We start from the raw sequence: 27302 nt of genomic DNA, 5'->3' as shown, positions 1-27302 counted from the left end.
TGTTTCACTTCTAAATCTCTTAAAATATTTGTTTTCTTTTAAAGATAGTTTTTACATACACACACACACATACACACACACACACGGGATATTTTTAACTCCAAAGAAAGGAAAATAAGGTTTTCCTATTTCTAATCTACAAAAGAAAACTTCCAATATAAACTCCCTTCCACTCTGAAAAGGTTAATTAGTTTCTTGGAACTCAAACTCACTGATTCTTTAGTTAACCTCCCTTGCCCACCTTCATCCATTTTTATGGGAAGAGTCTGCAAAACCCTGGGTTTCCCACATTATTTTGTGCTTCTGTTTGCACATTGCACAGTGATGTCTCCGTAAGAAATACTGTACTCCTCTCTGGCCACCTGAGGATGACTGTCATCATGAGCAACATGGTTTTAACTATCACAACGAAGAAGTTCATGACCAACTAACTCCTTCAGTGGAAACAAATGGTCCTTGATTATCCTTCATCCTAGGAAGGCAACAGTAACTACGACAGAAATTTAGGGGAAACTTGCTAAAAAGCACAAGACCACACTGGATGTCATCTTTGTATTTGGATTCAAAGCTCATTTTGGTGGTGGCAAGACAACTGGCTTTAGCATGACTTACGATTCATGAACCCAAATACAGACTAGCATGATGTGGCCTGTTTGCAAAAGAAAAGACCTCAAGAAAACAGTGAAAGGAACAGTGATTGTGCAGATTTTTCATGAGGATTAATAAGCTCTAAAAACTTTAAGAAAAGCACAAAAAACCCCACCCCACTGTAGATGCTTCACGAACAACTCTGCCATGGCTTGCCTGAAATTCCAAGTACCATTTCTCTGCTCTCTTCAGCCTGAGGAGGGTTGACAATCCAGTTACTTAGTTCCTAGCCCTGCAAGGCAGGGCTTGGGTCCTCAGGCTAGAAGCCTCCAGTCAACTGCTCCAGTCAGAACCCTCATGATGGGTTTGGTCTAGACCTCCAGGTCCCCATAGACTGTCTGGCTCTTTCTGACTCCAATTCACTATTGGTAAAGCTACCCTAAACTCAGTGGCTTCAAAACACTCATCATTTGTGTATGTGTCTGTGGATCAGCTGGATTCAGCTAATCTAGACTGGTGGCTCTGCTTCTCACTGCATGTTTCTGGGTTGGCTGGAGAGGCTCTGTTCCAAGTGTTTCTCCTTCTTGTTCGAGAAGTCTAGCCAGAACGAGTTTTCTCATAGTGATCACAGAAGCCTAAGAGAGCCTCCTAATTGGCCGAAGCAAGTCAAATGGCTGGGTGCAGAGTTCAAGGGCATGCACGTACACCCTGCCCACAGTGAGAGAAGACTGCAGTTAAATGGCAAAGGACATGGAAACATGTATTACATTTCACAATTTCTTTGGTTCAGAATTCAGGAATGGCTCAGCTGGGTGGTTTCAACTTGGGGCCTCTCATGAAAGACTAGAAATACTATCATCTGCAGACAAGGAGACTGAAACCAACCTGTACAAATACCTTATATTTCTAATTACTGATTACTTTTTAAAACATATTTTTGTGCAATGCAGTACATTTTACAGGAAAATGCTATTTAGAGGGTACTAGGCATTAAAACAAAAGGCTGAGCTACATAAAGAACAGGTTAAAACATGATGAACGTTGACTCAATTCCACAAAATACACAGTGAGACAGTAAGAAAGCAGGAGACATAAACTGTCAATCACTTAATAAGTTGAGAGAGAATACCTGCTGAACTCCTGGGCCCTTATCCTACATGTGTTTCCACTGCCAATAATCTTGTCTGTCACTTCAGACCCATGTTATTTCAACACTCTTCCAGCTGGCCTCTCTACTTCTAATTTCTTTGGCTTCCACTTGATCCTATTCACAGCTTCTACAAGAATCTTTACCATAGATCTTCTCATTGTATAAGATCCTATGGTGCATTCCTCTTACTATTTTAAATCCAAATTCCTTCAAGATCTACCCTTTGACTCATGGATCCCTTTTAAAAGGATCACCTTTCCTAGCAAGGCCCTTTGCTGTAGCTCCAACTAGAACTGTCTCCACCTTAGTTCTCAACACATATGTACCTGATTCGTCCAGCACAGCTGCTAGCACATAATAGTTACTCAATAACATTTGTGGAATGAGCAGTCCTAGAATAATAACTGGGTAACCCTAAAACAAAATGATAAGTTCCTCGGTTTTAGTTGAGCCTGCATCCAAGGCACGTGCATGCTGGTATCATACGTATTTTCATACTACCGGTCTGTCTCGTGGCGCTCACCTCCCACCACTCTACTATTCGTCCACTGGGCGCCAGCTGGGTAGGCCTTCCTTCTGTTCTGTGGATACATTACGCTGATTCCTCCTTCTTCAGGCCTTTGCCTGAGTTGCTCCCTCTTCCTGGAATGCTTTTCCCTCTGTTCTTTTTTCCACACAGTTAGCTGCTTTTTGTCATTCAGATCTCAGCTTGAAAGTTATTTCCTCAAAGAGAGGACTTCTATGAACATCCAGTCTAGAGTAACTCCCTCAATCCCTCACTATCACTTCTCCTTATTTAGTTCTTTGCTGTACAATTGTAACTCTCAGTTACTTCTCTTGGTCACTTATGTATATGATTGTTTAGAACTGGCCTCTCCACTAAGATGTAAGCTCCCTGAAGGCAAAGATGTCCTATTCACTTAGCACTTGTATTGCTAGTGTCTGCCAAAGCCAATGCTCAAAAGGTATGTTAAATGGATGAATACACTATGCCAACGCTCACAGCCAACCTCCCCATCCCAACAAATCCCAACAACTTCGAGTTCCTTTCTACTCTAACTTCTAAGACTCAACTTAAAAGAAAATTACCTCCTCTAAGAAGCTCCCTGAAACAGTGTTAACTTAATGCTGCACTTTCTCCTCCATATTTATCCTGTATAACATTTTCCATGTGGTCTTATGGGTAAATTGCTCTCCAGTGGTTTTCTGTGCATGTTTTTCCTCTAAGCTATGTGTACCATCAGGTCCTTGAGGGCAGGCCTGTGTTTTTGGTTGTAGCTTTGTTTTGAATAATCCAGTAGCACTCAGTGTGCCGTTGTGCACACAGCAGCAGTTCAATACAAGTTTACTAATAAGCACTTTATCAAAACTGCCTAATCTAGCTCTACGGCTAATGTAGGATTCATGATAACAAACAGTTCCACCAGAATCCAATGTGAAACACTTTACCTAGATTTCCCAAATTCAATCTCTTTATTATGTTGAAGTATCAGGAGATAGAATTTTACTCTTTCAGTTTCCATCAAAAAGAAGTATCTTCACTGAGATATAAATTACTACACATCCTCTGATTTCTGAGTAGATGTTGGGAGAACTGGCTGTTTGCAATTTTTTTATAAAAAAGATTTATTTGAGAGAGAGAGAGAGCGTGAGAGAGCACGAGCGAGTGAGGGGACGGGCAGAGGGAGAGAGAATCTCATGGAGACTCCCCGCTGAGTACGGAGCCTGACATAGGGCTCAATCACACAACCCCGAGATCATGACCCGAGCCAAAACGGAGTAAGACACTTAACCAACTGGGCCACCCAGGCACCCTGGCTGTTCATAATTTTATGATGAAGCTGTTTTTTTTTTTTTAAGATTTTATATATTTATTTGAGAGATAGAGAGAGCGAGAGCTAGAGAGTACAAGTGGGGGAGAAGGAGAAGCAGGCCTGGGATCATGACCTGAGCTGAAGGCAGCTGTCTAAGCGACTGAGCCACCCAGGCGCCCCTATGATGAAGCTATTATTAACCATATTCATCAATGGGCCTATCACATATATCCCTATTTGTTTAATTTCAGGAAAAAATATCTATACAAAAATTACCTGTGGAATTAATAATCAAATAATGACAAATTCAGAACCCAACATATTTCTCTTTCAGTCTTAGTTGGGAAGAAACAGTGTCAAACTCAAAGTCCACTTACAGCATATCATGGTAGTGCTGACTACAATTTCAACTTCCTTTCCATATTCTCCATTCTATTTTTATTTTCCTAAACTTTCTGTTTCTTTGCCTAACCAAACTCATTTACCTATAAGTCTACAAAGAGGAATTCCCATATTACCTCTCTGGAGCTCTTGACTCTTCCATCTGGAGAGTCTGCCAACAACTCATTAATCTGATTCATCTAAATGCATCTACTTCTCTCTATAACCAAGCCTCTGTTATGTCAAATCTGTCATCATTTTTTCTTTTTCCCGGTAAACCAGGTGCAAAACATTGGAGCCATTTTCGATTTCTTAGTTTCATGACTGAAGTACACATGGCAATAGACACACTAAAGCATGTAGGGTACCAGCAACACAAAGGCACCATAAAAGTTATAGGAGGAAAATTTTATATTTGTTATTTTTTTAAAAAGTCATTACAACACAAATCAAAAAATAAAGTCATGAGGGCTGGCCCTTCCACCACGATGGAGTAGCAGACTGGATTTACTCCTCCACCTGAAACCACTAAAACATTGGACAAAATATGTGAAACAAGAGCTTTAATACATTGGAAATCAGGCAACAAATGACCATGATCTCTGAGAGATGGGAAGTAAATGAGTCTTATAATTGATCCAGCTGATTGCTGGAGAGAATGCCAGGTCACAGGAGAGCCTAACAGTCAGTCTCCTTGAGTTGAAGAGATGGTTCAGTGTGTCTAGAGAAACCAAAGGGGTTCAAATTAGGGGTTAGTGTGCACAGGGCAGATTACTCAAGATAAGAGAGCTGCACAGAGAGCTCTGGAGATGTACAGAGGGTTTCCCTGAAATCTTCAGCATGGGTGCAACAACACTGTCAAAGTCTAAGGAAGAATCATACAGAAGGTATAGAGAGAACAACCCCTAGAGCTCACACAGGGCTGGGAATAGTCCCTGTTCCCACCAGCTGGAGTGGAAAACCTCATAATTCACAGGATATCGGTAGAGTACTCAGAAGGGTTTTGCCTTAGAGGTGGGGAAAATTAGTCCCACACTAAATGCTATTCTGGTACTGCCTAACAAAACTTAAAAGTAAGACCTGAAAAGATCAAACTTTTTCCAGTAACTTAACTGAATTCTAGAAGAACACTCAAGAATATCTATAGAGATGCAAAAATATCTGGAACCCAACAAAATAAAATTCACAGTGTCTGGCGTCCAATCAAAATTAACCAAGCATGTAGGGGTGCCTGGGTAGCTCAGGTGGTTGAGTGTCTGCCTTCGGCTCAGGTCATGATCCCAGGGTCCTGGGATCGAGCGCCGCATCGGGCTCCCTGCTCAGCGGGGAGCCTGCTTCTCCCTCTCCCTCTGCCTGCTGCTCCGCCTGCTTGTGCTCTCGCTCTCTGTCAAATAAATAAATAAAATCTTAAAAAACAACAACGGCAACAACAAAAACCAAGCGTGCAAAAAAAAGGGGGGGGGCAGGAAAACACAACGCATAATGAGAAAAATCAGTCAATTGAAATCAACTCAGAAACAACACAGATGATAGAATTAGCAGACAGGGATATTAAAACAGTTTTCGTAACTGTGGTCCATATGGTCTAGGAGCTAGAAGAAACACTAAGCATGTTAAATAGAAACATGGAAGATATAAATTGGTGAACTTGAATGAACACCAATAGAAATTATCTAAAATGAAATGCAAAGAGAAAAACACTGGGGGAAAAAAAAAGAATACAGCATCAGTAGGCTCTGGAATAACATTAAACAAGCTATTACACAAGTAATTTGAGTCCCTGTGAGAAGGAGAGAGGAGGACAGAAAAAATATTGAAGAAATAATGACCAAAATTTCCCCAAATTTGACAAAACAAACTCACAGATCTAAGAGGCTTAATGAACCCCAAGCACAAGAAACATAAAAAATATGACACCAAGGCACATCATAATTCAAATGCTCAAACCAATGGCTAAGAGAAAATCAGAAACAGCATGAGAAAATTTAGACACATTATGTACAGAGGAACAAAAATAAGGATGGCAGCAACTTTCTTGTTGGAAACAATGTGAAAAGACAAGGAAGCAACATCCTTAAAACACTGAAAGAAAAAAATTTGTCAATCTTGAATTTTATATCCAGTGAACATATCTTAAAAACAAGGTCAAAATAAAGATGTTTTTCAGACACAAAAGCTGGAAGAATTAATCACCAGCAGACCTGTACTATAAGAAATGTGGAAAGAAATCTTTCAGGAAGGAGGAAAATAATACCATATGGAAATCTGGATGATTGACAGAAAGAAATGAAAAGCACTGAAGATATTAACTATGGGATAAATATAAAAGACTTAAAAAAATTTAAATCCCTTTAAAATATAATCGAATGTTTAAAGCAAACACAGTAACATGGTATTGTGAGATTTATAATGTATATGGAAGTTAAATATATGAGAATAACACAAAGCCTGAGAGGGAAGAAGTAGAAATAACCTTTTGTAAGCTTCCTACCCTATAAGTAACAGTATACTGTCACTTGAAACTAGACTGTGATAAGTTAAAGATACATATTATAAACTCAAGAGTAACCACTAAACATGTAGCAAAGAGTTGTAGTTAACAAGTAAAAAAGGAGGCAAAATGGCATTGTAAAAAATAATGTAAGAGAAGGCAGATAAAGAAGAAAAGGGAAGAAACAAATGGGATAAATGGCAAACAAATAACAAGATAGCAGACTTAAACTCAACCATATCAATAAACACATCAAATGTAAATGATCTAAACACAGAAGTTAAAAGGTAGAGATCGTCAGACTGAATAAAAAAGCAAGATCCAAATAAATGTTGCATATAAGAAGCCCATTTTAAATATAAAAACAGTACAAGGATGGAAAAGATATACCATAATTTTAATCAAAAGAAAGCTGGAGTGGTTATATTAGTATCAGATAAGGTAGAGATCAGGAAAAAAAAGAAAAAAGAAAAAGCAACATAAAGAATATTACTAGGACTAAAAAAAAGGTCATTAAAAAAAAGATAATGATAAAACGATCAAATCATCAAAATAACATAAGGATCCTAAAGGTTAATGTGCCTAAAGCAGGGCTTTGAAATACATAATGGAAAAACTGATAGAACTATGGGGAGAAATAAAAAAAAAAAAAATCCACAATTATAGTCAGAGACTTTAACACCCTTCTCTTAGTAACTGAGAGAATGAGCTGAATGAAAACCATTACAGATATAGAAGACTTCAATGACACTATCAACCAATCTGACTTAACTGATATTTACATAACACTGCATAAAGAACAGCGTGAACATTTACCAAGATAGATCATATCTGGGTCGGGCGCCTGGGTGGCTCAGTCTTTAAGCATCTGCCTTCGGCTCAGGTCATGATCCCAGGATACTGGGATCGAGTCCCACATTGGGCTCCCTGCTCGGTGGGAGGCCTGCTTCTCCGTCCCCCACTCCCCCTGCTTGTGTTCCCTCTCTCGCTGTGTCTCTCTCTGTCAAATAAATAAATAAAATCTTTAAAAAAAAAAAAAGATCATATCTGGGTCATAAAACAATACATTTAAAATAATTCAAATATAAAATATGTTCTCTAACCACAATGGTATTATAAATCAATATAAATATATTTATATAATATAAATCAATAACAGAAAGACATCTGGAAAAATCTGAAAACACTCAGAAACTAAATAACAAGGGTTTTAAATAATCTATGAGTCAAAAAAAAAATCAAAAGAGAAATTAGTAAGTAGTTTGAATTGAATGAAAATTTAAAAACAATGAAATTTGTGGGATGTTACTAAAGTAGCACTCAGAGAGAAATTCATTGCACTAAATGTCATATTAGAAAAGAAAACAGGTCTTGGGGCACCTGGGTGGTTCAGTCGGTTAGACCTCTGTCTTCAGCTTGGGTCATGATCACAGGGTCCTGGGATCGAGCCTCATGTTTGGCTCTCTGCTCAGCGGGGAGCCTGCTTCTCCCTCTCCCACTCCCTCTGCTTGTGTTCCCTCTCTCTCTCTCTGTGTATCAAATAAATAAATAAATAATCTAAAAAAAGAAAAAAAGAAAACAGGTCTTAAATAAATGATTTCAGCTTAAAAAACTTAAAAAAAAGAGGGAATAAAACCAAAGTAATCAGAAGAAAGAGTATAGAAAGGTGAAAAAGATAGAAAGTCAGTGAAACCAAAAGCTGGTCCTTTGAAATCAATAATATTGTTAAGCCTCTTGGCGGGGGGGGGGGGGGGGCGTGCGACTACCAGCATCAGAAATGAGAGGAGTGACATCACTATAAATTCTTCATATATTAAAAGGATAATGTGGGGATATTATTAAGAACTTTACATTAATAAATCTGACAACTTACACAAAATAAACAGTTTCTTTATAGGACATAAACTACCAAAGTTCACTCAAAAAGAAACACATAACCCTAAATAGTCCAATAGTTTTTAAAGCATTAAATTTGTAATAAAAAAAAAAAACCAAACCCAACATTCCCACAAAGAAAGGTCTGATGGCTTCACTAATGAATTCTATCAAACAATTAAGGAAGAAATAACACTAATTCTACAAAAAAAAATTTCAAAACAATAAAAAAGGAGGGGTGCTTGGGTGGCTCAGTCAGTTGGGAGTCTGACTGTTGGTTGTGGCTCAGGTCATAATCTCAGTTGTGGGACTGAGCCCTGTGCTCGGCTCCGTGCTCAGCATGGAGTCTGCTTGTCCCTCTGCCACTGCTCCTCCCCTACAAGTGCAAAGGAGGAAATATTTCCCTATTTATTTTGTAATAATATCGATGCAAAGATTAACAAAATTTTAGCACATCATATTCAACAATATAAGAAAAGGAGACTGCATCAAGATTACATGAGGTTTACTCCAGGAATGCAAGGCTGGTTTAACATTTGGTAATCAATCAACTAATTCACCATATTAATAGACTAAAAGAGGAAAACCTAAAAGAGAAAACAAAAACAAAAAAATATGATCACCTCAATAGGTGTAGGAAAAAAATTGTCAAAATCAACATCAATTCCTGATAAGAACTCTCAGGAAACTAGGAATACAAGGGAACTTCTTCACTAATCAAGAGCCTCTATAAATAAAAACAAAAACCCACAGCTTACATCACACTTACTGATGAAATACTGAATGTCTTCCGCCTAGCATCAGGAGCAGGGCAAGAATGTCCATTCTCAGTACTTCAACACTGTTGGGAGTTCCAACTGTTGGATCTGAGATTTTGCTTTACCTTATATACAAACTAATGAGTTAGCCTGTGACTGTTTTAGGGATGTTAACAGAAGACACAAGACTCCTGGATCAGAGACAATGGCCTTTATTATTCATGGCACAAGAAGCATGTACATCAGCATATTTGTGTTGGCTACCCTTGGTCCCAAGTCCTGCAGGGGCAACAATGTGGGCTCAGATGGAAGCTATGCTTCAGTAGATTTGTGTTACAGCTAAAAAAAAAAAGCCACCGAACTTTGGGGATTACTGCTTTTATAGCAAGCAATAAGCAAGTCTGGTTTTTGGAGTAATGGATATGTTTATTATATTGATTGTGATGATATTTTCACTGGTGCACACATATATCAAAACAGATTGTGCAATTTAAATATTTGTAGTTTACTGTACATCAATAAAGCTATATCATTTATTTAACAACTATTTTTGGGCTACTACTAATGTGTAAGGCACTGTTCTGGTATTGGGAATACAATGGTAAACAAAATCCCACCTCCCATAGGGCTTATATGCTTGTTGGAGAAACCATAAGAAAAATATCAAATGGTTACAACTGTGTTAATAAGATAAAGGGAATTAAGTAGGGTGGCTACTTTGGATTGGGTGGGAGGCTCATCTCTGAAAAGGTGATATTGATGTAGGTATGAATATCAAGAAGGGCTAACTATGTTAAAGTGGAGGAAGAATACCCCTAGCCCTTATTATATTAGCTTTCCAATTCTTTTCATATACCTCTAATCTCCCGTAAATCATCATAATGACCACTGATGAATTAGCTTTATTTGATCATGTAATTCCTTTGTTTAAAAATCTTCAATCCCGCTCTTTTTTTTTTTTAAATTTTATTTATTTATTTGAGACAGAGAGAATGAGAGACAGAGAGCATGAGAGGGAGGAGGGTCAGAGGGAGAAGCAGACTCCCCGCCGAGCAGGGAGCCCGATGCGGGACTCGATCCCGGGACTCCAGGATCATGACCTGAGCCGAAGGCAGTCGCTTAACCAACTGAGCCACCCAGGCGCCCCTTCAATCCCTCTCTTATCTCAAGTACTAAAATCTGGTTTTAGCTTTATATCTGGCATTGCAAGTCTAGTCTTCAAGCATGTGGCAAAAGCTACCTTTCCAGTATTCTTATGATTCCTTTATTCTAACATGGATGAAGCCCTGATCTTAAATATGCCTCCTGACTTTTGATCATGCTGTTTCTTCTGCCTGGAAAGCCAACCTTCTCCATCAATAGACATCCTTCCCATCCTTAAATGTCCACTGCATATATCACATTCTCCTTGATGTCTTTTCTGATTTCCCCAACCAGATGTGACTTTTTGTTCAAATTTTCCTCCTGTTATGTTTTTCAATGGACAAAACTCATCTTGCTCATCTTTTTATTGTATTTTAGAAGGTGGCATTGGGCTTTGCAGGTAGGAGCTAATCTATACCTTCCTGGTGGACTGAATTATCTTTTTTTTTTTTTTAAAGATTTTATTTATTTATTTGAGAGAGAGAATGAGATAGAGAGAGAGCATGAGAGGGGGGAGGGTCAGAAGGAGAAGCAGACTCCCTGCTGAGCAGGGAGCCTGATGCGGGGCTCGATCCTGGGACTCCAGGATCATGACCTGAGCCGAAGGCAGTCGCTCAACCAACTGAGCCACCCAGGCGCCCCTTGAATTATCTTATTTTTATATTTTACTTGAAAGCTGCTAAGGGACTAAAGGAAGATAAGCATAAAAAAAAAAATAAATAAATGGAGAAAAGTTATCTTTCCTACTTCTCTCTCTCTTTTTTTTTAGAGATTTATTTATTTGAGAAAGAGAGAGAGAACACAAGCTGGAGGGGCAGAGGGAGAGGGAAAGAGAGAATCCCAAGCAGACTCCATGCTGAGTGTGGAGCCCAATGGGGGGGGGCTCAATTTCACAACCTTGAGACCATGACCTAAGCCGAAACCAAGAGTCAGACGCTCAACCAACCATGCCACCCAGGTGCCCCTTTCCTACTTCTCTTAAGAGAATAATCTACTGAAAGTATAATATATGCTTGGAAAAAAATAGAATGGATCTTTGTAATTTTAGTGACTCTGTTAAAACCAGTGCTTTTCCAAGAGAACTGGATCCTCTTTAAAACCCTCTCACTTTCCTGAGACTGGAGCCAAGCCAACATGAGCAGAATCTCTGAAGATAGGAAACAGGTGTGCTGTTCCCCATTTCAACACCAAAATGAGTGTTGTAGAGGACCTTGACTGGATTCTCAAAGAAGGAATAAGAGCGGGTGGGAAATAAATACAGAATCAGAAAAAGAGTGTGTAGGGGTCTCTAAGACCACCCCAAGGTTTGATGCCTTGTTAGGAGGACGCACAGGACTCAACATATAGTCAAACTCACAGTTTATTACAGCAAAAGGATACAAAGCAAAACCAGGAAAGGGGAAAAGGTACATGAGATGAAGTCCACAGGAAGCTGGGCACCAGTTTCCAAGAATCCTCTACCGTGGAGTCACACAGGATATGAGTGATTCCTCCAAGAATTAGCACATGTGATAACATATATGAAATGCTGTCTACCAGGGAAATTCATTGGAGACTCAGCGCTCACTTTTTTCGTAGGGGTTGGTCACCCCCTGTCTAGCATATACCAAAATTCCAGACTCCCAGAAGGAAAGCAGGTATTCAAAATAAACCACATTGTTTGCAGAAACAGTTTGGGCACAGTGAGCCTCACTTATCAGTTAGATGACGGTAGAGACACTCCTAAAATCCAAGTTCCCTGATGCCAGCCAAGGGCCAAGCTTATAAGCAGGCTTTCCTTTTTTTTTTTTTTTTTAAAGAATTTATTTATTTTAGGGGGGAGGGGCAAAGGGAGAGGGAGGGAGAGAATCTCAAGCAGGCTCGCCCCTGAGCACAAGCCCAACTTGGAGTTCCATCCCACGACTCTGAGATCATGACCTGACCTGAAATCAAGTTGGATGCTTAACTGACTGAGCCACATAAGCAGGCTTTTCTAAGGACAGCAAACTTTTTCTGCATAGGAATATACTGAAAATATTCTTACTGTTGATTAAAAAAAATCTTACTTTCAGATTTTTTTTAGCAAATAGTGTGAAATAGGGCAGAGTTATATACACTAAGTTCATCACAGTATTGTTTAAATTCATGAAAAAAGGGGCACCTGGGTGGCTCAGTCATTAAACGTCTGCCTTTGGCTCAGGTCATGGTCCCAGACTGAGCCCCGCCCGCATCAGTCTCCCTGCTCAGCGGGAAGCCTGCTTCTCCCTCTCCCACTCCCTTTCCCCTTGTGTTCCTTCTCTCTCTCTCTCTCTCTGTCAAATAAATAAATAAAATCTTTAAAAAAAAAATAAAGTCATAAAAAAAGAAAACAGGGTATCTAAAAATTGTGGAATGGTTCAGTAAATTATAGTATAGTAGTAGGGAGAAATATTAAATAGCCATCAAAATTAAATTTTGAAGACTTTTATTTTATTTTTATTTTTTAAAGATTTTATTTGTCAGAGAGAGAGAGCACGCAGGGGGAGCGGCAGGCAGAGGGAGAGGGAGAAGCAGGCTTCCCGCTGAGCAGGGAGCCCGATGCAGGACTCCATCCCAGGACCCTGGGATCATGACCTGAGCCGAAGGCAGATGCTTAACTGACAATTTTGAAGACTTTTAATAACAAATCCTGGGGAATAAATCAGAACAAAAACTTTTATAGAATAACAACTCTAAAATGGGAGAAATACAGAATGAAATCTAGAAGGAAATACAGTGAAGTATAATCATGATTCATTTCTGGGGAATGGCTTATATAAAATAATTTTTATTTTCCTCTTGACCTTTTACTGTGCTTTCAATTTTTATTTAATGAACATGCAGATACTTTTCTAATTAGAAACAAGGTATAAGATAATTACGTTAAAAAGATTTTAGATATAAAGGTCTGTGTAAAATATTTAGTGTGTACAGTGAGCAACATGAATACAATGTACAAGGCAGAACTTGACTGGGGAATTCTGAGAATGGTAAACAACCACTGCATTTAAAAGGCAATTTTTCTATTTAATCTGCTTTTTTCCAATTAGCTAACAACAACAAAAACAGGTAGAGGGAGGGGAAAAATTACAAACACTAAAGAAAGCACAAGGAAAAAATGGCTCACACACTAGCAAACACAAAAATAAAAATGTTATTTTTCTTTTCCTTTTTTTAAAGATCTTATTTATTTACCCAACAGAGAGAGACACAGCGAGAAAGGGAACACAAGCAGGGGGAGTGGGAGAGGGAGAAGCAGGCCCCCTGCCGAGCAGGGAGCTGGATGTGGGGCTTGATCCCAGGACCCTGGGATCATGGCCTGAGTCGAAGGCAGACGCTTAACGACTGAGCCACCCAGGCACCCCCAAAATGTTATTTTTCAATGGCTAGAACAAAGGATGAATTTCCAAAATTACTCCGAATGTTTACATGATCACAATTTACCTATGACCTGTCAAGTATTCCCGACACAAGTCACCTCAATTTTCATAGTTTAAAGGAGGATTAGGTAATTACTCTACAAACTCCTTCTGGAAAAGGTGGTTTTGAACATGTTCAGTTATAATTCCCCTCCATTTGCTTTTAAAGCATCTACCCTGGTCACAGAGCTACGACTCCACAGAAAGCTATTTTTGTACTACCCAGGTTCTCCATCACTGCATTAAGTCGCCTATAGAAAACAGACTGCTATTGTGTTCTCTTCTCCCTAGGGAAATGAAATGGTTTGCAGCTGATTTTAAATCACAAAGCAATTCTTTTGTGTGCCGAATTGGCCCACGGCTACTGAGGTTGTGCCACTTACTTCCCACATGACCTCCACTTGCGGCTGCTTCCCAATCGAGCCAGAACAGGAAAACCTTGAAGGCTCTCCATGTGGGGCAATGCTCTCTCTGCCTCTGAAGTGAGTTCTGGGCCAAGTCCGAAAACCCAAATTCTGAACTGCCATCGCAATGGCCAGCACACTTAAGAGGAGGGGGAAAAAAGCCAGAATTTTTCTGGTTAGGAAGGGAAATGTGGTTAACCGAAATTGGACCTGGGGCACAAACGGAGGCATCGAGAAGCTCTCCCGCAGCTTCGGTTCAACTATGCATTCTGCTTCCGTTATAAAACAAAACACAACAGAAAAAACACAAAACCAAAACAGCTCTTTAAATGGTTTGGCTATATTCAGAAACGTAATTGCTTAAAGAAGGTCTCTAGAGCTTTAAAGGGCTGTGTTTGAGGGGATGGTAGAGAAAGAGGGCAGATGAACAAAGCATTGCTACAGATTCTTCTGAGTGAAACTAGCTAATCAAAGTCAGCAATTAGTGCTTGCTAAGGGGCAGTGCACGTATGATCAACAGGTCTTCAAAGACTTTTGTCGCTTCCTCTTTTCTCTCTCCCAGGAAGAAACAGATTATGTGGGACTTGGGAGTCAAAAAACCTGGGTTCAGATCATGTCACTGCGAAACATGCATCAACAAATAGTTTCCAGACACTCTGCTTTCCTGCCATTTGTCATCCCTGAATTTCAGGCTTTTCCTCTGTAATATGGGCATACCAACACATGTCACCCTTGTCATGGGTGATTGGACAGAAAGAGAGTATGAGCACACGATAAAGTGCTATCTAAGCATTTATTATTGTTGTTGCTGTGAGGTCTGCCTGACATATAGAAAGTACTTAACAAATGTTCACAACATTATTATTATTTAAAGATTTTATTTATTTATTTGACAGAGAGAGAGAACAAGTAGGCAGAGAGGCAGGCAGAGGGAGAGGGAGAGGGAGAAGCAGGTTCCCCGCTGAGCAGGGAGCCCGATGCGGGGCTCGATCCCAGGACCCTGGGATCATGACCTGAGCCGAAGGCAGCGGCCCAACCGACAGCCACCCAGGTGCCCCTGTTCACAAAATTATTAACAAATTAGGCTAATTATAGTGGACAAAGAGTAAGAGTGAATAAATAATAAATCAAGAACCCTAAAACCAGTAATAACACTTTTGTCTAAAAATTATGTTAACTGTAAACTATTAATACCTTACATGGACCTAAGTTGAACATCTTGGAACTATTCCAGGGGAGAGCAATGCTTCAACCACCAGAAGAGGTCACTATAATCATCATACGTGGTGGGATCTCAGGTATGGCACAGGGAGGCTAACAAATCGGGTTTCATTAACGTATAGAGGCAAAAAGTAAGAGGTGAAGAGTCTGAGCTCTGAAGTTCGAATCTCAACTAACAAGTGGTATGACTGTGGGCAAATATTTAATCTTTTCTAAACCTCAGTTTTCACATATGTAAAATGGGGAAATGGGGAAGCAGTAGTATCTGCTAGCAGGATTTCTGTGAAGATGAAATGAAGAAACACAGATGAATTACTTGCCATGGTGTTATGTGCTCAGCTATCACCATCTTCATTATACTATATATGAGGCCAACTTTTTATGAGTGGAACTAGACCAGGAATCCTCCATTTTACAGTCTGCTATTAACCCTTAGCTATGGTAGTGAAGTTCGCTAGGTTTTTGAAAAATGCAACAAAGGGGGACCCACTGTGGTCGTATACCCTGTTAGGCCCCCACATAGCACTATGCTGCTTAGGTGAAGCTAGATATGCCTACTGGGAACTGTGGTTCCTTGAACCAAATGTTAGCAGACGTTCAAGGTACAATTCTTCATATTTTACTTACCATTCTCTGAACCATCCAGAGTCCCTGGGTTATACTTCTAAATTTCTTACCCAAGTTGCTCATGCCCTATGTTTCATTTCCAGTAAAATCTGTCTTTTTTCAAATGGAAATGTCAAAAAGCCTAAGATGTGCACACGTGCATATTTTCTCTAAGTTGCAGAGAGTGAAATCTTGCTAATACAGATGCTAAAGAAGTTAGAATAATGAAACACCAAGATAGGAATCCCGTATAACAGTATATACCATGGTAAATGATGGTGGTGGTCAATGAGGCAATTGCTTCACATTCAATATCCTACTGAAATGAAGTAACTGCATTTTAAAGAAATAAAACCTAACCCATAAGATGTCCTGTTAAATGAGTCAAAAACCCTTAATTCTAGATCTATATAATTAATCAAAATGATCCAATTGCACAACCATCCCACTTCTTATCACAGAGAATTTAATAATGCAGTAAATTCTGGATCTTGGATATAAAAGACCTTCCTGCCCCATGCCCCCCAAAAGTCGTCTTCTTCAGACCAGGTCCACTCTGCGGGGACGTGGGAGGCCCCTTCCTCTGGGGGCGAGGCTGGGCCCAGCCACCTCAGCGCAGGCTGCTTGTCTAGCCTGCCTGCCCGGTGACGGTGCTACCAGCCAGCCAGCAGCATCCTGGAGTCTACTGGGCTGCTGCAGACTGAACAGACTGTGAATCCAGCCAGAGGATAAGAGGTTGTTTTAATTGGCCAAATCTGCTATGTACTAAGCGTATGGACATGAATTTGTAGCCAAAACACTAATCTAAAAAAAAAAATGTCATGTACAATTTAAACACAAAACAAGAAGGACATTTTCGCTCATCATTTCTAGTTTCGCCACGAGGGTTTTTAACTCAACATTTTAGAATGAATACCAAATCCTTACCTTTGCTGAAGTAGAATTTTCATGGTATACTCCTTGTACCAAGTCCATAAGAGCACTTGCTAAAAGTTCCACGACCTAAAAAGCAATAAAAAACATTAAGAGAAACAGTTATACAATTTTTGCCCCCATTTCTACCTCAGAATGCCTCAGAAGGCTTAGTAGCAAGGCAATATTTGTGCTTGATGGAAAAAATGGGGTTATATACAAAGATCCTGGCAAATGGCTTTGCCCACCTGGATATTAGAGCTGTGATCCAATTTTTTTTCAGGCATAATTCAAGAAAAAAAAAATCTTACAAGCCTAGCATTGAACTTAATATACATGAAAATCCAGTAATAGCCATTCTGAACATAAGCTTAAATTTCAGATACCTAATGAAATCTTAATTTGATTTATTTTCTGTATGTTTATTTCTGTCAGGTGGATACTTTTTCAATATCTCCATTCTGGGAGTCATTACAATGCTAATTTTCATACTTAATACAGAAAGAAAAGCAAAAGCAAAAGAATGGTTAACCTTTCAAATGTGTTCATTCTGTTGTACTTAAAATGCACTGTGGCTATATTTGGTGTAGGGCCCCTGGGTCAAATGTACCATAAACACTGAAAATTTTTACAGAACTGCAATAGTGAAATCATATTCATCAAATCTGTATTATTTCCAAGGCTCAGGCTATTAAAAAAAAAAAAAATCAAGCAAAATCAAAAGCTTTGAACTTGTTCCAGAATGTAAAACAAGCAGAAAACAGTCTCTTTGGAACTACTGTACAATTTAGAGTTGTTTGCATAAACCACCTTAATTCGGGAGAATAGAATAGTGGTATTTGCTTTAATGTTCAATGCAGTTGTTTCAAACAGGAATTCCTAAAGCAGCCCCAACCGCTTCTTATGAAGTCTTAATATCTTGTATGTTTAGCTTCCTATATTATGCAGTTCCCGTATCTGATTCCCACTCTCTGCTTCCTAAAATTCAGCTCCGTTCTGATTGAATTAAAGGATTGTTTCAGCTTTTATCATTCTTGTAACTGAAGACATTATTAAGCCAAAGGATACAGACCCAAACAACAAGATACTTTAATCTCAGGTACCCTAGATTTAATAAACATTTTCTTAGAGGCAAATTATATTAATTTGTGGGAAGACTTGCTTTAAAATTTTAACACATGGTCATTTATCTCCAAATTTATATTTACATTCATACTGTATAACAGACAAGGATGCTGATATGGAAATTTTGCTGATTAAAGGCATTTTTTTTTCTAGCTCTGCAGATGGGTTAATTTGTAAGACCTATACAAAGTCTTTTTTTTTTTAATCACATTGCCCTTTAGGTAACCAAATACTTAAGAAATATTGTAGCAATATGAGCTGTAGAGGAACTAGAAGGACAATGATCCTACAGTGTTACCAGATGTGTTGAGTTATTTAAGTGGGGAAGAAAGAAAATGAATGGATTTTTTTCCCCTGAAGATATCAGATAAGCCCTATTCCCAAATCCAGGAGGATAGAGTATCGCCAATAGGTCTATGAAAGATTGTAACTAAATGCACAGCATCAGATTGGATTACAGTTTATACAAGCAACATCCCAAGATCCCCCTGATGGCTGGACACGTAATACAGATCAATCACTCACTAAGAAATGTTATGGTTTTGAAACAGTTTGAGCTCTGAGACCAGCACTGGTAAAGTGAAGAGGGATTTATAAAGAGAAAGTCCAACACTCAATGTCAAAATGATGGCATGAACTTTTAACAATGGCTCTGGATAACTAGACTATGCCTTTACTTCCTTGAAATTCCTGACCAGGCAGAAGCAACAGAAACATTTTATTCTCTCACTCTTTTTCTCTTTAATGTAATTAGCAAATATAGACAGACCTGCACTTACAAGTTCATCATTTATAAATGACCCATACTTCCAAATAAGCCTTATTTATTTGAGCAGGATACACCTCCAAAGCCAATGACGATCACTGAGGAAAAAGCTTTGGACTTCCGTGGGTTAACAAGTCGAGGAAGGTAAGAAATTATGAAAAGCAGGAATAGCCTAGGGGAGCTGAAGGTTTCCCAGGCATGGGTGAGTTACTCGGTGTACACGTAAATCTCTTTCCATTACCTGAAATGTTGACTTTACTTTTAAAATTATACAAAAGAGAGATGTGTTTATCATCCTCCTGTAAAGCTGTAATATTTCTAGAAAGACCACAGGACTACCAGCTACACATACTTTAACAAGACCACTTAATGATCTGCACCTTTTTCAATATATGGCTTACTAACCTAGGCATTCACCTGTTTTGACACATGATGTACTTAAATATAAGAAAGCACGTGCTTTTTTTTTTTAAGATTTTTATTTATTTATTTGACAGAGAGCAAAGTAGGCAGAGGGAGAGGGAGAAGCAGGCTCCCCACTGAGCAGAGTCCGATGCAGGGCTCGATCCCAAGACCCTGGGATCATGACCTGAGCCGAAGGCAGACACTTAACTGACTGAGACACCCAGGCGCCCCAGAAAACACCTGCTTAATGATACTTTTCTCCCTCAGATTTTTGCGGAGTGATTTGTTCCAGCAACCAAATGGTAGCAAGGATAGTGGCAGCCAGAGAATCCAGAAGTCTAATTGCCAGATCTCCTGGGACTAAGGGGCCAAGTCCCCCACTTCTTGGTGCTCTAGATAAGATTAGGACTTCCGTTCCTCAGGCCCAGGGGGAACAAGCAAATTCTTTCTTTCTTTCTTTTAGATTTTATTTATTCATTTGCGATAGAGAGAGAGGAGAGAGCAGGAGCGGGGGGGAGAGGCAGAGGGAGAGGGAGAAGCAGACTCCCCGCTGAGCTGGGAGCCTGACGTGGGGCTCAATCCCAGGACCCGGAGATCATGACCTGAGCCGAAGGCAGACGTTTAACTATCTGAGCCACCCAGGCGCCTCACAAATACTTTCTACTACAAAAAGAAGATAGACTAAAAGAGCGTCAGTGTTAGCCACTCTTGGGAGCCCAACAAATTAGAGGACTGTAATGAAACAGAACAGAGCATTAGGAGCCAAGGGATCTAGATTCTACTTCAAGGCTTACTACTAATTCCATTATGAGATCTGGTGCAAACCGATTAATTTCTCTGAGTTTGGGGTTTTCTCAAATATAAAATGAGGGAAGTTGCAAAACATAACTTTTTAAGGTCCCTTCCGATTCTGATTCCGAGCTTCTAGAAATGCAAATCTTAGTATTTATAATTTGGCATGTAAATTTGAAAACTGCTTTTTTGTAAACTTTGAAGAGTCATTTCTGCTCAGATTTTTATTATTATTTTTTAAGATTTTATTTCTTTATTTGAGAGAGACACAGCGAGAGATCTAACACAAGCAGGGGGAGGGGAGAGGGAGAAGCAGGCTTCCCACTGAGCAGGGAGCCTGATGTGGGGCTCCATCCCAGGACCCCGGGATCAGGACCGGAGATGAAGGCAGATGCTTAACCCAGGCACCCCCAGATTATTATTTTTATCTGTTCTCTTCACATGGACCTTTCTATCTGAACTCTGATTACTTTGTGAAAGTGTTTGCACCCAGGCCCTCTTGGTTTCAATACCTAGAATCATAATGATATATAATGGAAACAATTTCCATTTTCTGAACCATTTCCGTTTTTTAAACCATTATAACTGGTAGCCACCCCACCAGCTTACAAAAACGTCCTCCACGGGTCAATTAAAGGTCAACATTGCTGAGTTCTGGGTCTTGAATGGCTCTAACGCTTGGGAAGAATTTATACTATCGGATTCAGAATGATATCAGGTTTAAGTGCAAAGTTGAGTCAAACAAATAATGGCTCTAGTTGGCTGCATCGCTTCCTCTCTACTGAGTAAATACGTAGAACACGTTGAAGAGAATCTGGTAAAGTTTACTTCAGCTGTCTAGAGAGTAATCAAATAGGAGGTAAGTTTCTTTATTTTCTGCATTTCTGGAGGGTGCAAGAATGGCAGAATTGCTTACCTGCACGTGTGGTACAAAAATGCTTTTCTCTCCAATTTGTCCTGTTGAAATCTGACTGTACAGCAATGCTGTATACTCTTCCCCCCATCTTCTGAGTAACACCCTAGATTTCAGTGAGCCAGAGGTGGTAACTGTTCAGACTGTCAATGTTCTGAGCTGGCTTCTTGGGCCACCTTGTACGGAATTTATTATTATTATTATTATTTTACTGAGGTGTAATTGATGGAATGAATTTCTTAAACGGTTAGAGGACAAATTTCATCAGTCTCAGGGGAATATGTAATTGCTTCATTCTTTATCTTTTGGCAAGGGTCACTACAATTCAAAGATTTTTCTTAACTGAAAAGCAAAAGCGATACATATGCACTCACGAGAGGTGTTGTGCTGATATGCCCTGAGCTGACTAAAATTCTTATCATAGAAAATAGGAATTGGGAGAAGTAGGGACAGTAAGAGAACAATGACCAAATAACATCCTCACGCTGCTATACAAAGATATCTGTAATGTCTTAAGGAAAAGAAAAAAGCTGGCTACAAAACAGAATAGCACGATAGGAAATTTTTAAAACAAAATGAGGTCAATCTATGTATTTATATATGCCGAGAAAAAAGTCTGAAAGGACAACAAAACATTAATAAGAATGATAATGTGTTAGTGGTAAGCTCCTGGATGATTTTTAATTAAAAAATGTTCTTTTTCGGTGGCTCAGTCTGTTAAGTGTCTGCCTTTGGCTCAGGTCATGATCCCACGGTCCTGGGATTGAGCCCCACATCGGGCTCCCTGCTCAGTGGGAAGCCTGCTTCTCCCTCTCCCTCTGCCTGCCGCTCTGCTTACTTGTGCTCTCTCTCTGTCAAATAAATAAAATCTTTAAAAAAATAAAAAATGTTCTCTTTCAACTTTTCTGAACTGCTTAAATTTATAATTGCTAAACTTAATAATGGCTTAGATTTACAATGTACTACATTTTCTGCCTTTTATTGTACTGCTTTTATGGTCGGGTAAAACAATAAACCTATTTCGATAGGCTGGGGTGGGGAGTTAGGAACATGCTCTGCTTTTTGTCTCGGAGAGCCTTCCTAAGCTGTGTCCACAAACTGATTTCTGGAATATATTGATCAATCAATAGTCCTCAGATTAGCAAAAATAAGATCAGTAAGTGGTGGTAAGCATTCTGTGCAGACAAGTTGTGCTTCTCTCAATGAATGTGATCGAGGAGTACTGTCAGTTAGCATTTCACAAACGGAAGAGTCTCAACTGAGTTGTAGATGGTTAACTAGTAAACCAGACCACTTGATAGGAGCAAAGGATCGCCTGTCCCAAATTATAAGTAAAATACAGCTATATCTTTAGGAAAATGTTAACTATCAACTAATGTGGCTCAGTAAAAGCTCAAGCCAGCATAACCTGAGTTGACATAGTAAGGTAGTATAGTTGTATTTTAACTCACTTAAAAAAGGTTGCTACGTACTTAACTTGTTTGGTATATAGAAACTGTGGAGGCTATTACAGATTTATAATCATCTTTCAAAAACTTGCGCCGAAAAGGTTATTTTAATGACAGTTTTTACTACACCGTGGAATGACAAGACAACGTGTGATCCATCACTCCATTTAGGAGGCAAATGAACACACAGCCCCTCAGCCTTTACTACTCTTTTAACAGCTGCTAGCAAAGGAAGCAGTCATGTGTGTGCACGCATCTGCAGTGCTGATCGCATTAATTACACACAAATTTATTGCACCCCCTCCCCCACCTCCAGGAAGAAACAGCAATGCATGAAGTAGTAGCAAAGGTAAACTGCCCTTGGGGAAGAATTAATTCCCATATACATCTTGGGAGGAACAAAAGAGATTTAGCATAAATATGTCCTTTCCAAAGAGCTTCGATATTTGAAGGGGTATAGTCAAGATTTTTTTTTAAGCCACAAAAACTATATTGTCAGTAAAAATGTCTTACAGAGAAGCACTTCTATAGAGAAAGGATGCCGAAGAGCCTGCTAATAGTAACCAGGACAGTGAGCTTCACTCGTTCTTTAGTTCCTCTTCATACAAATGAAACATTTGAGAAACGCATTTAAAGATGGAAAGATTTACTTACATCACCAAGGTGAGGTAGAGAACTGGTGAAGGAGTAGCGCTCTCCCACAGAGACCAATAATAACATCTAACATTTGTAAAGCACTTTATCATTTACAAACTGGGTTTAAGCAAACGACTTTGTTCCAGGTGGATTCAGTCCCCAGTGCTCAGCCAGCGCTTTCAGGCTGGCAGCCTCAGTGGAGAAGCGACCTCTGAAGAACACAGGGAGCAGCGCAGTGGCCAAATAAGGGGTAAATCTACTCACCCACCACCTGGGCACAAACAACCCAGATGAGCCCTCATCTGCATGCTGATTAATACAAATGAGTAGCTTTAATAAAGCCATTGATGAAGTCTAAGCAAGAATGGTTCTCTCCACTCCTTCCTATGAGACAAGGACCAGGTTTAATGAAGACAATGATGAAAGGTCTGTTGTAATAAACACACCACTAACTCACAGGAGTTCTGGAGGAAGCTTCTAACTAGGCTTTTTGAAACGAGCCTTTTCAATGCTGCCAAATGGGTACGACCGTGCTTCTTTGTGGGAGGGATAGCAATCTGTTCTAGTGAGCTGGGAGTTCTTCCTGGCTAAGGGGGAAGAGCAGAGAGAGAAATGGCACAACCAGTAGGACAGGTGCAGCAAAAACTAAGCAAATTGATAATCTTAATTTTTAATTTAGAACAGCTGATACATTGGTTTATGGCCTCTACTGGTAACATTTGTCAAAAGGGCTCTGAAAATTCAGTGAACTAAGGAGATGTTTAAAAATCACAACTGATAAAACTTAAAAGAAACAGGCCACAAGTTCAAGAAAATGGCATGAATATGAAGTGTTGAAATTTAATACTATATTGGCTAATTCATTCCATAAACATTTGCTGATAGCCCACTATGTTCCCGGCACTGTACTAATGAAGCTAGTTATGACCTTATAAAGATAAACGACATTACTTTGTCACTGACCACTTAGAAGGTTAATACATAGGTGAGCTGCATGACCTTGGGCCAGCCATACCACTTCTCTGGGCCTCAGTTTATCTATCTAGGTAAGAAGTATCAACAATAAGCCCCATGACCAGAAATACCTAAATGTGTAGCTGTATACGTTTTTTATTCATAACAATTGTAAGGATGATGCCAAAATATGGATTTCTTTTTTTTTTTGAAGATTTTATTTATTTGAGAGACAGAGCATGAGAGAGCACATAAGTGGGGGGAGGGGCAGAAGGAGAGGGAGAAGCAGACTCCCCACTGAGCAGGGAGCCCAATGGCGGGACTCGATACTGGGACCCCTGACATCACGACCTGAGCCGAAGGCAGCGGCTGAACTGACTGAGCACCCAGGCGCCCTGGCTTTCTTTTGGTAGCAACGAAGAAGTGATCCAAACTGTTCCCCACTGAATTACGATCATCTTTTATTGATTTAAACAATGACTAGGTTCCTTGAAAAAGTTTTTTAATTTAAAATGCTTACACCAAAATGAAACTTTTCATAAGAAATAAAGGAAAAAGAGATGCTTTCCAACAAGTTAAAAAAGAGTTGGTTGTGTTAAGTATCTTGCATTACTATAAAAACTGTAAATAGCTGCTGGGAACTGAATGCTTAGTCATGAAAGAAAGTAATTGTTACATTATCATACAGCAGTTAATTGCTTTATTTTTCACTTTCTCCAACATAGGACTTCCTGTACATGAAGTTTGTTGAACTTAGGATGTTCCACACTTAGCGGCACCATTATACCTTATTCTGACAAGTTCTCAGAGAGAATTATGTCTGCCATTTCAGTGATGTGCTCACTTTTCCCCTATGTGGCTGATAACCTCCAATTTGCTTTCACTGCTTCTTCCTTTGATGGCACTCACAGTGATGTTAAGTGATATTTTCCAAGTGTGATTTTACTTAACAGTTAATCCCACCTCTGAGAAACACAAGTTCATGATGTGAAAAATTCAGAACACCAGAATCATGGTACATTATTTCACTCAGCTGAAAGGATGCTTCTGGCTAGAACACGGATTAATACTATAAGCTTTCGAGATTTTAAAGTTGCAACCACAGTAAGAACTATATTTTACATTATGACACCGTACATGCACACATGCATATGTATAAAAATGAGTGTTTTTTTATACTCATTAAAAAAGTATGTGAGTGTTTTCATAAAACAAAAATTTCATTATCCCTCTATTTTCTATTGTGTTCCATTAAAAAAGTGTTGATAGTGATTCACTAAAGTGATTTCACTACCCACCAATAAATAGCATGTGATCTATACTTTGAAATATTACCTTATATTATGCTGATATATGTCATGTTTAGCTCATACCTTGGCTAGCCATCATTTTTTTGTTTGTTTTTTTAAGATTTTTATTTATTTATTGAGAGAGAGAATGATAGAGAGCATGAGAGGGAAGAGGGTCAGAGGGAGAAGCAGACTCCCCGCCAAGCAGGGAGCCGGATGCGGGACTCGATCCCGGGACTCCAGGATCATGACCTGAGCCGAAGGCAGTCGCTTAACCGACTGAGCCACCCAGGCGCCCCTTGGTTAGCCATCTTAACTGCACACAAGGTCACGAAATTTTTGACAGGCAGTTACACACTGTTATTCTGAAATATAATTAATATATATAAAGGTGTTAATTTCTTTATCACTTTATTTCAAAAACACTTAAAAATGGAATTGAAACAGGCAGAAGGCAGGTTAAAACAGAATCGTTCTTGGGTACTATGGGGTAGAGTATTAGGATGCATTTCCATCTTGGTTTATATATATCACTAATATTGACTCTGAGCTTTGATCTTACTAGATTCATGAAAAAAATTAGACCACATTTGGCCAGAGTTAAAAATCTCAGGATTTTTCTAAGATTCATACATACATCTTGCAAATTCCAGGGATCCCATGTCTTTCAGATAACATAGTTCAATTTTTAGTTCAATTAGTTCCTCTTCAAACTGGGCTCCAGTAAAAGACAGATGTTTGTAATTTAGAGACATCCCAAGGTTTGCACTTCAAAGGCAGCCACAGAAATAAAAGCATGACTCATATGCATTAAAATCCATGCATCTCATCTAAAACTGTAACTGTATTTCTTCCAAATACCTTTGCAGCTCTTCAAAATCTGTGAATCAATGGAACTCTAAAAATAACTGGCCCAACTGGTACTGCGTTCTAGAAAATTAGGTAATCCTTTTTCTTCCCCTCCTTCAAAAAAATCATGTAGTAGAAACTTGAGACTGGCTGTATTGTACCCTTGAATCAAACAATGGACACCTTTGGGTTAGAAATTCTCCAATCTATAGAGATACAATTGGCTTTTTGTTGTTGTTGTTGATATAATTTACATAAAGACTGAAAATAGGTGATGCAACTGGCTTTTAAACTGGTATTCCCAAGGCTTAACACAATGAACACAAAAAATTTTATTGCATTACCAACACTTTTTCTAATATGTGAATTAATTGTATAAACCATAACTGTTTCAAAATAAATCTGCACAATTATCACTTTATTTAATCACTATTTCCAGAAATTTACATTTGCATATCACCCTATGGCCTTTAAAGTTTAAACTTGACCAAATTAAGCCATATCAGTTTCTCATCACAAATTGCCCTTAAAGGTGAGTTCACTAATTTGGGGTATTGTTTTAGATAGCTGAAATAGGCACAACATATACCTCAAGATCTTAGACATTTATAAAAGATTTTCAATTCTCTATCACATCTCTGACTTTATAAACAAGTTTTTCTTGAGTGCTTTGTTTTTCTTCCTATTTCATGACATTTTCAGGATCTGGATATAGATATTATAAGTTTAGACTCTTTCCTACAACACTCATAATTGTAGAATATTGTCATCAGCAAGGATATAGGAGATGGAAATAATGCCTTTATTTTACAGATGAGGAAACTAAGAAAACAAAGTTGTCTCTGCTTACTAGTTATTTCTCTAAAATGTTTCATAAAGCTCCTATTGATATTTGTACTGAAATATGTATTCTAATATTTTAAAACTACTAATTGTTTAAGATATTATAAATTCCAATATTGGTAACTGCAAAATTGCTGGCAAAAAAAAGTATCATAGTTCTTAGTTGGTTTGTTCGTTTTCTACTTTAGTTAAGCATGAGGATTTTGGAGCCAGATTGCCTCTCTTTAGATTTAGACAGCAGCTCCACCATTTCCTCTAGGAAATTAATTACTTAACCCTCTCCCATGCCTCAGGAGAGATTTAGTTAATACACACAAAGCACTTACAATGGTGTCCACTAGAGTAGGCACTCAAAAATATAAGTTGTTAATATTATTTTTTAAATGTTTTGTACTAATTTTAATAAATATTCTACATCATGAAGTTTCTAATTTCACTTGTAAAATGGAATATTAAGACATTAGAGGGGCGTGCCTGGCTGGCTTAGTCAGTACAGCATGTGACTCTTGATCTCGGGGTCATG

General features: G+C 38.9%; 1 protein-coding gene across 1 annotated transcript in view; it reads right to left on the bottom strand.

Moving 5' to 3' along the window:
• The window catches only part of PDSS2 (decaprenyl diphosphate synthase subunit 2), a 247929-nt gene that overhangs the window by 65180 nt on the left and 155447 nt on the right, over positions 1–27302 (bottom strand). The window contains exon 4 of the mRNA XM_044917294.1: positions 16775–16849. Coding sequence (XP_044773229.1) covers positions 16775–16849 — 75 coding nt within the window. The remainder of the gene's footprint in view (positions 1–16774; positions 16850–27302) is intronic.

The sequence above is a fragment of the Neomonachus schauinslandi genome, chromosome 8 (assembly GCF_002201575.2).
Source record: "Neomonachus schauinslandi chromosome 8, ASM220157v2, whole genome shotgun sequence".
Lineage (NCBI taxonomy): Eukaryota > Metazoa > Chordata > Mammalia > Carnivora > Phocidae > Neomonachus > Neomonachus schauinslandi.
This window is presented reverse-complemented; position numbering and strand designations above follow the sequence as displayed.